Source organism: Bos taurus, chromosome 1 (genome assembly GCF_002263795.3).
Source record: "Bos taurus isolate L1 Dominette 01449 registration number 42190680 breed Hereford chromosome 1, ARS-UCD2.0, whole genome shotgun sequence".
NCBI lineage: Eukaryota > Metazoa > Chordata > Mammalia > Artiodactyla > Bovidae > Bos > Bos taurus.
This window is the reverse complement of record NC_037328.1, coordinates 83743263-83755658: the sequence shown is the minus strand read 5'-3', so window position 1 is coordinate 83755658 and position 12396 is coordinate 83743263. Positions and strand designations below refer to the sequence as shown.

The following is a 12396-nucleotide window of genomic DNA, read 5'->3' as shown; positions in this document are numbered from 1 at the left end:
CAGTCGCTCAGTTGTGTCTGACTTATTGTGATTCCATGGACTGTGGTCCACCAGGCTCCTTAGTCTGCAGGATTTCCCAGGCAAGAATACTGGAGTGGGTTGCCACTTCCTTCTCCAGGGCATCTTCCCTATCCAGGGATTGAATCTGTGTCTCCTGCATCTCCTGCACCAGCGGGCAGATTCTTAACCACTGAGCCACCTGGGAATTAATGTCATTTATATTCCTTCTTTGGATATGTGTGTGTGTGTTAAATAACTTTAGTTGTGTTTGACTCTTTGCAACCCATGTCTATTCAAATCCTTTGCCCATTTTTATTTTTTAATTTTTACTTATATTTTGTTTGGCATTGCTGTGGCTTGTGGGATCTTAGTTCCCAGATCAGGGATTGAAGCCAGGCCCTCAGCAGTGACAGCAAGGAGTCCTAACTACCTTTGCTTGTTTTAAAATTGAGTTGGAAAAGGCAATGGCACCCCACTCCAGTACTCTTGCCTGGAAAATCCCATGGATGGAGGAGCCTGGTAGGCTGCAGTCCATGGGGTTGCTAAGAGTTGGACACGACTGAGCGACTTCACTTTCACTTTCACACATTGGAGAAGGAAATGGCAACCCACTTCAGTATTCTTGCCTGGAGAATCCCAGGGATGGCAGAGCCTGGTGCGCTGCTGTCTGTGGGGTCACACAGAGTCGGACACGACTGAAGCGACTTAGCAGCAGCAGCATTTGTCGTTTTATGGTTAAGTTGACCAGAATTGGTGTCATATCTACAAAACCATTGCTTAATCTAAAGTCATGAAGATTTACATCTGTATTTTCCTCCAAGTGTTTTATAGTTTTAGACTTTACATTTAGTTCTTTGATCAATTTTAAGAGAATCTTCATATACGATGTGAGGCAAGCCTCAATTTCCCTTGCTTCGTGTAGATGGGAACTTGGTTCCCAGTTGTCCTACAGCCCAAGGATCTTTAGTTTTGTTCCCATGGAAAGAAAATATCCTTGGTCTTTTTTTTTTTTTTTACTGCTGGCATTCAGGCTGGAGGAGGAGCTCAGGGACTTGCTTCTGGGAACATCTATATATGTTTTGGGGAGTTTCAGTGAGTTTTCTCTTGTGCAGATAGGATCCTAGTGGCAGCAGGTGAGTGTGGACATACTGCTTGTACACTGAGAGATGGCCTGTATTCTGTCAAGGCTGCCTTTCCTCAGAAAATGAGAGCTCTCCTTGGAGAAGGATCCAATTATCAGAGGAGTTTGGGGTCCCTGTGTGTACATGCTCTAAAGGTATGCTCCAACTGTTCATCCATGTGCAAGAAGTACCTGCAGGGACGGGATAAGTGTGCTGAGTTATGTGTGCTTGTCTTGATTTATGAGGACCTTAGTCTCCCCCAAAAGAAGACCAATGCTGAATGTGTGTACAGGACTCTCTCTTCCTTTCTCTTCCTCAGATGGTATAGCGAAGTGAAGTGAAGTGAAAGTTGCTCAGTCGTGTCCGACTCTTTGTAACTCCATGGCTATACAGTCCATGAAATTCTCCAGGCCAGAATACTGGAGTGGGTAGCCTTTCCCTTCTCCAGGGGAGCTTCCCATCACAGGGATCGAACCCAGGTCTCCTGCATTGCAGAATTCTTTACCAGCTGAGCCACAAGGGAAGCCCATGGTATAGCAAAATCACAGAGAAAATAAAGTTTCAAGTCTTAATATGAAGCCCAAGTGCCCACAATCTTATTGGACAGAAAATAGCACATATTGCTATTGGGAGCCTTTTTGATCATAAATATGAATTAAAAGCCAACGTGTGGCTCTGCCTTAAGGAAAGAATTTATGTTTCTTCTAGAGAAGAGCTCCTTTAAAGTGGTAAGTTTGCTTGAATGTTTGATTTGTTTCTTCTGCTATGTATGTTCTGAGACTTTTTTTCTTTGTAACCAGATTGGTTTGACATAGGAGTGTGGTCAAGACAGAAGAGATTCTTTTGGTTGATAATTCTGAAGAATGTGGTAACAACTACACACAGAATCAGTGCACAGGCTGTAAAAGTTCTCAAGTTCAACAACTCTCCTACTTTCATTGGCTGATTGTAGAGGTAACTATGTACTTATATGAATCTAAAATAAGGGCTCTCAAAGATCCCCTGGGGAGAGGAAATCAAGAAACCAAGTCTCTTAATACTGTGTTGTTCAGTCAAAAACTCTCCAGGATAGGAGGAAGCCATAAATCACACACTGTAACTCGTATAGATATTTAAATAGACTTAAAAGTTCACTGTTCTGAGAATCAGTCTTACACTATTTTTTCATTTGGAAAAAGATGCTTTCTAAATGGAAAAAATATTCAATTAGTCATAGAAACTTTGGTTTAAAAAGTAGATAAAATACTCTAATCAAAATAAAATAAAATTATATATAAGTGATCATAAAACTGAGTTATTAGTAAAAGTTTAAACAGTGTTCCTTTTTTTTGTAATATAAACCCTTTCTCTCTAAATCATTTTTGGATCAGAAAGAGGAAAAATCTAAATCTAGTTTAATGATTTTGGAATTTTTGCTTCTAATTTATAAGATATGAAGCAAAGAAATCAAAGTTGTACCAGGTCAACAATTAGTAATCACAGAAGAAACACTATGTATTGTCTTTAAAAGAATATTAATATTACTTGGTCAAATAAAGACAGAATAATTTAAATTTAACCCAAATTCACTTAATACTCTTTTTTCTTCCAGTTCTACTGAGATATAATTGACATATAGCACTGTGTAAGTTTCAGGGTGTACAGCACAATAATTTGACTTGGACACATCCTGTTTTAATTCCAAGAACTGCTGGCTACTGTGAACTAAAAAAAAATGACATTACTCCATCTCGGAGGCTGGTTCTTTCCCTCCCTTTACCTCCGTGGAATTCTACCTGTGTAGAGATGACAGAATACTTACTTATCTACCTTCCCTATGAACCCTCACTGCACCTACAGCTGGTTTCAGCCCTCAGATATGTGTCCTCATCTAAAATCCAATTTCTGTTTATCTTTTCCCCAGAGGCCTCCCTGATTGGCCACCTGGTCATCTTGATGCTTCTGCTCTGCAACCTCTCCCAACTCTTCTTGGAACGACATACAGAACATACTTGCTCATGAGCCTAGGCTGGAGCCCTGTTCACAATGCCTTCCTACAGGCTCTGATGTTTAGCATCACACCCATATATTAACTGATGCTCTGCAGTCTCCTATGGTCTGTGACCTGTGTGCATGGATCACCAGCCCTTTTGTAGCAGACTTCAGAGAGGTGCCCTAGACCCAGCCTTCCACACCCCATGCCATCTTCCAAGAACCGTGGGAGGTGAACTTGGCTAATATGTTTGGAATGAAATAGGTCAAGCTTCTAAAAGACATTTCCAGGGAATTTGCAGTTTCTACAGTTTCAAACCAGACCTTTTGATTACTCAGAGTAATTCTGAGAATATATTTTGAACTCTTTTTGGTAACCAAGACCTTAAAGACAGAATTAAACAGTTTTCCCTGACACACAGAAGAATTAATTTGCCTCAACTACCTGACTCTGACTTCCCTAAATAAACTATGTGTTCTTTGAGTTTACATTTTGTTTGTTTCCTTGGAATGTGATGGTAGGTCATAAATACATGCTGAATAAATAAAAACTCAACCACCTAGCAAAGCAAAATGTTTGCATATTCTGGGTCACAGATAAGAGAGTTCAGCTCTTCTTATGCTCAACACAGCAAGGATACATGTAATGCTATGATGTATCAACCTTCTATCCTTGATTTGCTGCCTTGGTGAGTTCTGGAGTGCTTGTGTGCTTAGTCTCTCAGTGGTGTCTGACTCTTTGCAATCCCATGGACTGTAGCTGGCCAGGCTCCTCTGTCCATGGAATTTTTCAGGCAAGAATACTGGAGTGGGTTGCCATCTCCTTCTCCAGGGAATCTTCCCAACCCAGGGATTGAACCTCCATCTCCTGTGTTGTCTGTATTGCAGGCAGATTCTTTACTCACTGAGCCACTGGGGAAGCCCTCTCTTGCCAAATAATAGCTTTGGTCTGTTTGTGCTTCTGGTGGCAGAAAGGGGCTGGCACCCATCCAGTAAGACCTGAGAGGATTTCTCTTTACTGCATGGCCTAAAAGAATCTGCCAAGCTGCCTTCTCAGCAGGTTCTGACATGCTTTTATGAATCCTTTAATAGGTGCCTCTCCTTAAATCCAATTCAGAGCACTTTCATAGTCCTATTTCTCAAATTGGTTCCCCACTGAAAAAAGACACATCCCTGAGAGAAGTGAAGCAATAAGTCAGTTTATTATTCTGCCCCAAAACTTCACAACAACCTCAGGAAAACTTATGCTTCAAGAGCCAACTCCCATCCCTCCCTCCTTCCCTGCAATTTCAGTCCATTATATCCTGTTCTGTCCTGAGCAGATCATAGGAGTGTGCACCTTGAATGGATGCTCACACACCTTGTCTCACCAGCACCACACCGGAATGGGTTCCCTTTGGAGGGGCTGCTTTTCACAGGTCTTACCTTCAATCCTTTTACATGTACTACCAGTCATTCAAAGATTTTTCTCTTCATATATTGCCTATCTAGAAGATTAAAGATGGTTAGTGGCTGCCAAGTTACTGGAGAAGAGGGCTTAACTTTTAATTTTGCTCCCAGAACTCTCCAAGAAGCTGACCATCTGCCAGCACAGAGGCTGGCCTCTGAGAGATCACTGACCACTCACCTGCAACTTGTTCCACTGCCTCATGTGGGACATGAGAAGGTCTTCAGTGGAAGGGATGCTTCTGGGCAGCTCTGTTGTAGCCAGGCAGGCCCCAAAAGTCTGAAGCATCTGGGCAGTGGTCTTCAATGCTAGAGCAAAGTTTTCAATGGCCTGGAAGGTCAGACAATCATAATAATGTGAATGTTTTCACCAATATACTGCCTTAACAGGACAGAGGTATTTCCTGAGTATACACAGTAGGCCATGCATTGAACTTTGTGCTCTACATTTGTCTAGCACCTCAGTAATCTAGAGTGGCAGGCATTTTATCTCCATTTTATAGAAGAGAGAACTAAAGTTCTAACAGGTCAAATCAACTGGCCAAGATCATATTACTAGGGCAGTAAGGAAGGAAAGAAGGCAGGATCCAGTCAATCTGTTTTTTGTCTTTTTACTTTTCAGGAGTTTTTGGTTTTTTTTTTTTTTTTTGATCAAAAGGAATGGCAAATTTGAAAGGATCTTGGGCACAGATGAGTAACTTACAAATGTAACAGTAAGAACTAAAACAATCAGGTGTAAGGCCTGGAAATGTCATCCTAGAAATAGGGAAAAGCCAGAGGTTTCCTGTGGTGAGTTCTATTAACAAAATAACTTGATTCCATGCATCTGATTAGTGAATAATCACTAAGTGGAAAAGGTGCAAAGGAACTGACCCTCATAGGGTGACTCAAAGAAGTTTGATCTTAGTCTTGGCTCTGCCACAACTTGACCCTATGACCTTAGATAAATTACCTCTTCACTCTGAAGATCTGTTCCTTTATCTGTGAAATAATTCTTTATTGTGAGGACCTGTCTAGGGCATTATATGATGTTTTGCAGCATCCTTGGCCTCTACCCAGGATATGCCAGTTAACATCCTTCTCCCCAAGTTATGATTATAAAAAATGTCTGCCTAAAAACATTGACAAATGTCCTCTGCAGGCAGCATCGCCTTCAGCTGAGAACCCATTGTGTTAGTCCCATTTTAACAGAGGAGCAAACAAACTTAGAGAGGTTTAGTACCTCACCTGAGCTCAGACAATACGCAGCGGTGTCTACACTTAGATGCTGCTTCTTCTGACTTGGCAGGTTTGAATCCGTCTGTACACTAGAATTATCTGGGGAGCTTGTAGCCCACTAATGCCTGACAGTCATCCCAGATCAAGTATATTAAATTCCTTGAGGTATAGCAGAGTATTGGTATTTTGCAAACTCCCTGGGTATACTCTAAATCAAGTCCCCTGAGACCACTATATCAGAAAATGAGGCAAGATCAAAGTAATCAGCAGGAGAGGCCCTAGCTTTTATCCTTCCACCCTTTCTCTCCCTCAGCCTGTCACTTAGAAAACCCAACCTTCTCGATGTTAGGTAGTCATGGGCAATGACTGTCCAACAGTTGATCTTTAAGTCCCTGTCTCTAAAACACCAGGAGGGACACTGAGAAGGGCATGTAAGTTGGTACTCACGGTTCGATGATTTATCCACTGACTGTGGCGATATTCCAAAGTTCCCCCTAAGTCTGCTGTCAATTGGCTTTTGTCAATGTAGTCATGAAGGTCAGAAACGGAGTTTAACATGACAATCTATAACAGAAAAAAACTTAATACAGTCCTCAGAGATAATTAAGTAGCTCATCAAGATTCTACTAAATAGTACTTCAACTTGGCCTGATTAGGCATTTATATCCAGTAGAGAAACATCTGAAAATCTCTTTCCATTTCCCCACTTTGAGGGAGGAATAGGAGTGTTGAACAGCCTACAACAAAATGATGAGCTCAGTTCTAAGCTACCTATAAGTCAGGTCTTGTTTAGCTAAATTTTTGTTAAAAGTTTCCAGGTTAAGATACACCCTTCAGCCACCAAAAGCAAATGCTGTACTGAGACCTAAAAATCTGCAATGAATATTCCAATAAAGGGTGGACTGGTAAATATGAAGATAAAATTATAACAACAGGACCCATTGAAGAGTATAGATTGAGAAGATTCACTACACTGATACCCCTTCTATGAAGAATGGTGATATGCCCCCAACTAATCTTGTGTGGAGGAAGTTTGGAGGTGATAGGGAGTGGGTTTTCATAAATTAGTGAGCCTCCTGCTGAATGAATGCCCAGACATCTACAGAAGGATGACACACTCCAAACTGTCCCTTTTTCCTCCTCTGCAGTGTTTCTGCAAAGGGCATGGTCCCAGCTCTGTCCCAAGGACCATATCACACCCACTACTGACTCCCATCTCTGGAACACCCTACTGTAGCCTTTAACTAATGACTTATATTTCTTCAGTCATTGATTGTCTTGACCTGTGAGTATAATAAACTTCTTCCTTCAAAGCCTTGCCCTCTTTTCCTCTGGTGGCAGTACTAACTTTACCATGTCATATCCAACATATACATTCTTAGAACAGATTCTTGGTCAGAGGACATGAGAATATATGCTTTTTTCCCTAATATTATATAGTATTAGTCAAGTGATAAATCTACTTTAGAATGAAACAACATGGATGTTGTTTTATGCTAAGTGAAAAAAGTCAGACTGTTTTATGCTAAGTGAAAGCCCAAATGTTTCATGCTAAGTGAAAGAAGTCAGACTCAAAAGGCACCCTCAGGGAAAGGCAAAATTCTAGGGATGGAGAACAGATCAGTGGCTGCTGGGGTTAGAGCTGAGTACAAAGGGACAACATCAGGAGATTTTGGAGGGTGATGAAACCAGTGTGTTTCTTTACTGTGGTTTTGGTTAAATAACACCATGCGTTTGTCAAAACTCATACAACTGATGCTGGGAAAGATGGAGGGCAAGAGGAGAAGGGGGTGACAGAGGCTAAGATAATTGGATGGCATCACTGACTCAATGGACATGAGTTTGAGCAAACTCTGGGAGTTGGTGATGGACAGGGAAGCCTGGCATGCTGCAGTCCATGGGGTCACAAAGAGTCAGACACAACTGAACAACAACATTCAACTCAACATCAAAAAGAGTAAATTTTACTGCATGCAAATAAAAAAAATGGAGAAACAGTTTCACTATGAAACTTTTTTTCTCTTTGAATCTTTAATGGGTTAAGAAGGAAAAACATTTTAAATTCTACAAAAGAGGGGAAGCAGAATAATTTCACTCATCAAACTCATAGAACACACTGAGTATGTAAACTTGGCCTTAAAATAGTTATTCTGTGTTTTCTTAGATTCTGAATTTGTCTATTTGGCATCCTTTCTTCACAGGGTCAATTATATTAACTAAATTAACTTATTTTCTGTATTCTTGATGTTCTGGCATTTATGGTCTCACTGACTGGGGAGAGGCTAATTAATTTTTAGAGATTAAAAAAAAGGACTGGAGGGAGCACATCTATCATATGAAAACCAATTCCAAGCCAGTGTCCCCCAACTACTTTCTTAAATAACTCTTATACAGCAAGTCAACCTTTCTGCTGCCCTAAATCATCCTAGGGGACTTCCCTGCTGGTCCAGTGGTAAAGAAATCACCTGCTAACGCAGGGGACATGGGTTCAATCCCTGATCCGGGAAGATTCCACATGCTGCAGAGCAACTAAACCTGTGCACCTCAACCACTGAGCTCATGCTCTACAGCTCTTGAGCTACAACTACTAAGCCGTGCGCTACAACTACTGACGTTCATGCACCCTAGAGCCTGTGCTGTGCAACAAGAGAAGCCAACACAATAGGAAGCCTGCACATCACAGCTAGAGAACAGCCCTTGCTCACCACAACTAGAGAAAGCCCATGTGTAACAATGATGACCCAGTGCAGACAATTGTGATAATAATAAAATGAAATGAAAAAGTAAAAAAAATATCATCCCAGGGCCAAGTAACAGGCAACTAGAGATTCACTTGCCCCAAAGCCTGCTGGAACTATTTCAACCAGTCAATCCTAAACTGGTTACCCTGCCCTGCCTTGCCTTTCCCATGGAAACCCCAGTAAAGGCTCTGGTCTACACTTTCCCTTCCCCTCTGCTCTGCACCCTGGTCAAAACTTGGTGCTTCTCTGTGGCCCTGAAAGGCATCTGATGACTCTCCAACCACCTTTGGGACCTTTGAGTTTAAGAAACTTCTTCCTTCAAAGCCTCCTTCTCATTTCCTCCTGTGGCTGGTACTGACATACCATTTCCAACATGTACATTCTTAGAACAGCTGTTTTACATGAAGAATGTCATATTTTTTCAATTTCAGTATACGTTTATGTTCTTATCTATAGTTTCTTAAACTGTTGTTTAAGTTGCTTTCAAAGAGAACTATGATATTTAATTTTGAAAGGAGAATTTCCTGTACTCTGTTGCAAAGTTCATTTTAAGAAACAAATTTGCATGTCCATAGCCTCTTTAGGGATTTTTGCAAGACTGCCTGGGCCACTTCACATAATTTTGTGAGGCAGCCATGAATACAGCTGTTCCAAGATAGACAAGTGCCAGCAACAGGCACTTAGAAACCACTTGCCATATCAAAGCACCCCTCTCCTCAAGTAAAGGTACAGCAAGGCTCAGTGACTTAATTGTAATTACAACTCTGGTCCACTTGATTTTTTTGAGTCATGCAAAATGAACTCCTTTTTCCTTCAACCTGTGAAAATATAACTATTACCTAACTAGAAATAAGCAGGGAGATGCCACAGTAAGATGGGCCAGAGAGCTGTAAGGTAAAGTACTAATATTGCAACCATATTTTAAAAACAAAGTAAAGAAGACAAACCAATAACAAAGCAGCTTAAACTGTCATTTAAAAGGCAAAATAGGTCTAGCAATTTCACTCCTGGATATTTATTTGAAGAAAACCAAAACACTAATCAGAAAAGATATATGTACCCCTATATTCACTGTGGCATTATTTACAATAGCCAAAATATGTATGCAACTGAAATATCTATCAATAGATGAATAGATAAAGAATATGTAGCATATTCATACAATAGAATATTACTCAGCCATAGAAAGAATAAAATCTTGCCACTTGTGACAACACAGATGGACCTAGGAGGTATTATGCTAAGTAAAACAGGAATGGAATATATTGTATGATTTCACTTACATGTGGAATCTAAACAAATGTGCAAACATTAACAACACAGAAACAGTCATAGAAACAGAGAACAAACAGGTGGTTGCCAGAGGGGAGGCAGGTGGGAGAAGAAAGAAATAGGTGAGGGAGGTTAAGCGATACAAACTTCCAGTTGCAAAATAAATGAGTTATGGATATGAAATGTACAGTGTGGGGAATACAATCAAATACTATGTAATATCTTTGTATGGTGACCTAACTAGACTTATCATCATGATGATCAGTTTGAAATGCATAGAAATATGAAATCACTCTGTTATGTAACAGGAACTAGCAGTGTTGTAGATCAATTACACTTCAAAAACAAATAAGCAAATCCATAGAAAAAGACAAAATTGTGGTTACCAGAAACAGGGGTGAGGGGAGGGGGAATTAGTTGAAGGTGGTCAAAAGGTGCAAATTTCCTGTTATAAGGTAAAACAAATACTGCTGCTGCTGCTGCTGCTGCTGCTGCTAAGTCGCTTCAGTCGTGTCCGACTCTGTGCGACCCCATAGACAGCAGCCCATCAGTCTCCCCCGTCCCTGGGATTCTCTGGGCAAGAACACTGGAGTGGGTTGCCATTTCCTTCTCCAATGCATGAAAGTGAAAAGTGAAAGTGAAGTCGCTCAGTCGTGTCCGACTCCTAGCAACCCCATGGACAGCAGCCTACCAGGCTCCTCCATCCATGGGATTTTCTAGGCAAGAGTACTAAGAGTGGGGTGCTATTGCCTTCTCCGAAACAAGTACTAGTAATGTAATATATAACATGATGAAGATAATTAATACTGCTATTTGTTATATATGAAAATTGTTAAGAGAGTAAATACTGAGTTCGTATCATGAGAAAAAATCTATTAAAAATTTTTTTAATCTATATGAGATGATGGATGTTCACTAAACTTATTGTGAAAAATCACTTCATGGTGTATGTAAATCAAATCATTATGCTGTACACTTTAAACTTATGCAGTGCTGTATGTCAGCTGTATCGCAATAAAACTGGAAGAAACAAACAAATGAAAAGGCAAAATATATGCTGAAGTTTGAATACATCGAGCTTGGTAGCTAGGACTCTGAATTCTGTAGTGCAACAGAGTGTGAGAAGAGCTCAGTCTCCTATGGAAGGTGCAATGCTACTCTATGAGGTAAACATTTCGCATTGAAATACATTCCTACTATATGAGTCCATATTTTGGTGACTAAGAGCTTTTTTAAAAGTTCATTTTAGTGTAAAATTAAAAGTATTTGATGTGGAGAAGACTCCTGAAAGTCCCTTGGACAACAAGGAGATCAAACCAGTCAATCTTAAGGGAAATCAACCCTGAATAGTCATTGGAAGGACTGTGCTGAAACTGAAGCTCCAATATTTTGGTCATCTGATACAAATAACTGACTCATTGGAGAAGTCCCTGATTCTGGGAAAGGTTGAGGGCAGAAGGAGAAGAGGGCATCCGAGGATGAGATGGCTGGATTATATCACAAATGCGATGGACATGAACTTGGGCAAACTTCAGAAGATGGTGAGGGACAGGGAGACTTGGTGTACTGCAGTTCATGGGGTCGCAAAGAGTTGGACACGACTGGGTGACTGAACAGCATATTGGTAGGGAGTCAGTATACACCATCACAAATAGAAGCAGTTAAAGACAGTATTGAGACAAAGCAGACATTCATTCTCTCCTTAGTGTCAATGTACCACATGAAAAGCAAGGCATAAGCCACAAACGTGTCTGTCAATATATTATCACTTGCAGAGGTGTGTTTTATACACACCAGGGCAAGATGCATGATGTTTGTCAAATGTTCAGTTCAAAGTCCAAACCTTTTGAGTTACAAGAAGCAATTGTCTAGTTGTCATCTCTGAAGGGGAAGAAAGCTTATGAGGCTCATGGCAAGTTTATTAACTTCTTGTAAGGACTCATCCCTTCTCTAATATTAATTGTCACTCAATTCAGGAAAGCAGAATAAAAAAATCCATGGCTCACATTTCCCTTAAACACTCAAATATTTTAAAATAAGTATTTACAATAGAATGGAAAATTCATTTTGATTCTGGTTAATATCAAAGTATAGGGAGACAGTATTTTAAGAAGTTTGGTTATTAATACAAAATGGACCTATTAACAGAGGGAAAATAAGAATGGAAAAGAGAAAAATTCCTTGTTTGAGGTGATCACTAAGTTTTCACTAAGAAGAGCTACATATTTTCTCAGAGCAATTTAAATTAAAGTCGGGGTGTTTTGGGGTTTATTTTAAACAGACAATACATGTAGGTGGTAACAAATTCAAATAGGAAAGACTCTACAGTAATAGAAAAATAGTCTTCTTCTCACCCCTTCCCATAGACCTCCAGCTCTACATCCCAACCACTTACCTCAAAAGTTCCCTTAGGCCTCCTTCAGGTGTCCACTATCTCCACCACTAACAGAAGCCACTGTTTTAATTTTCTATCATCATAGCTTAGTTTTACTTCTTGAAATTTATGGAAAAAGAACCACAGGGTATACAATATCTAGCTTCTTTCTTTTAAGAGAATATTTCTGAGATAAAACCACATTATTACATGCTTAGTACTTCATTCCTGTTGCATAATGTTTTTCTTTTAT

At 40.2% G+C, this 12396-nt stretch overlaps 2 protein-coding genes across 5 annotated transcripts in view; one reads left to right on the top strand and one right to left on the bottom strand.

The window, feature by feature from the left end:
• B3GNT5 (UDP-GlcNAc:betaGal beta-1,3-N-acetylglucosaminyltransferase 5) overlaps window positions 1-3580 on the top strand; it is a 75593-nt gene extending 72013 nt beyond the window's left edge. Inside the window, 2 exon segments of the mRNA NM_001076979.1 lie at window positions 1922-2075; window positions 3025-3580. Of these exon segments, the coding sequence (NP_001070447.1) occupies window positions 1922-1936 (15 nt within the window). The 3' untranslated portion in view covers window positions 1937-2075; window positions 3025-3580.
• The window catches only part of MCF2L2 (MCF.2 cell line derived transforming sequence-like 2), a 259746-nt gene that overhangs the window by 156698 nt on the left and 90652 nt on the right, over window positions 1-12396 (bottom strand). For all 4 annotated transcript variants that reach the window (XM_005201629.5, XM_005201631.5, XM_005201630.5 and 1 more), the window contains 2 exons: window positions 6204-6320; window positions 4720-4869 (listed from right to left, as the gene is read on the bottom strand). In XM_005201629.5, the coding sequence (XP_005201686.2) occupies window positions 4720-4869; window positions 6204-6320 (267 nt within the window). The remainder of the gene's footprint in view (window positions 1-4719; window positions 4870-6203; window positions 6321-12396) is intronic.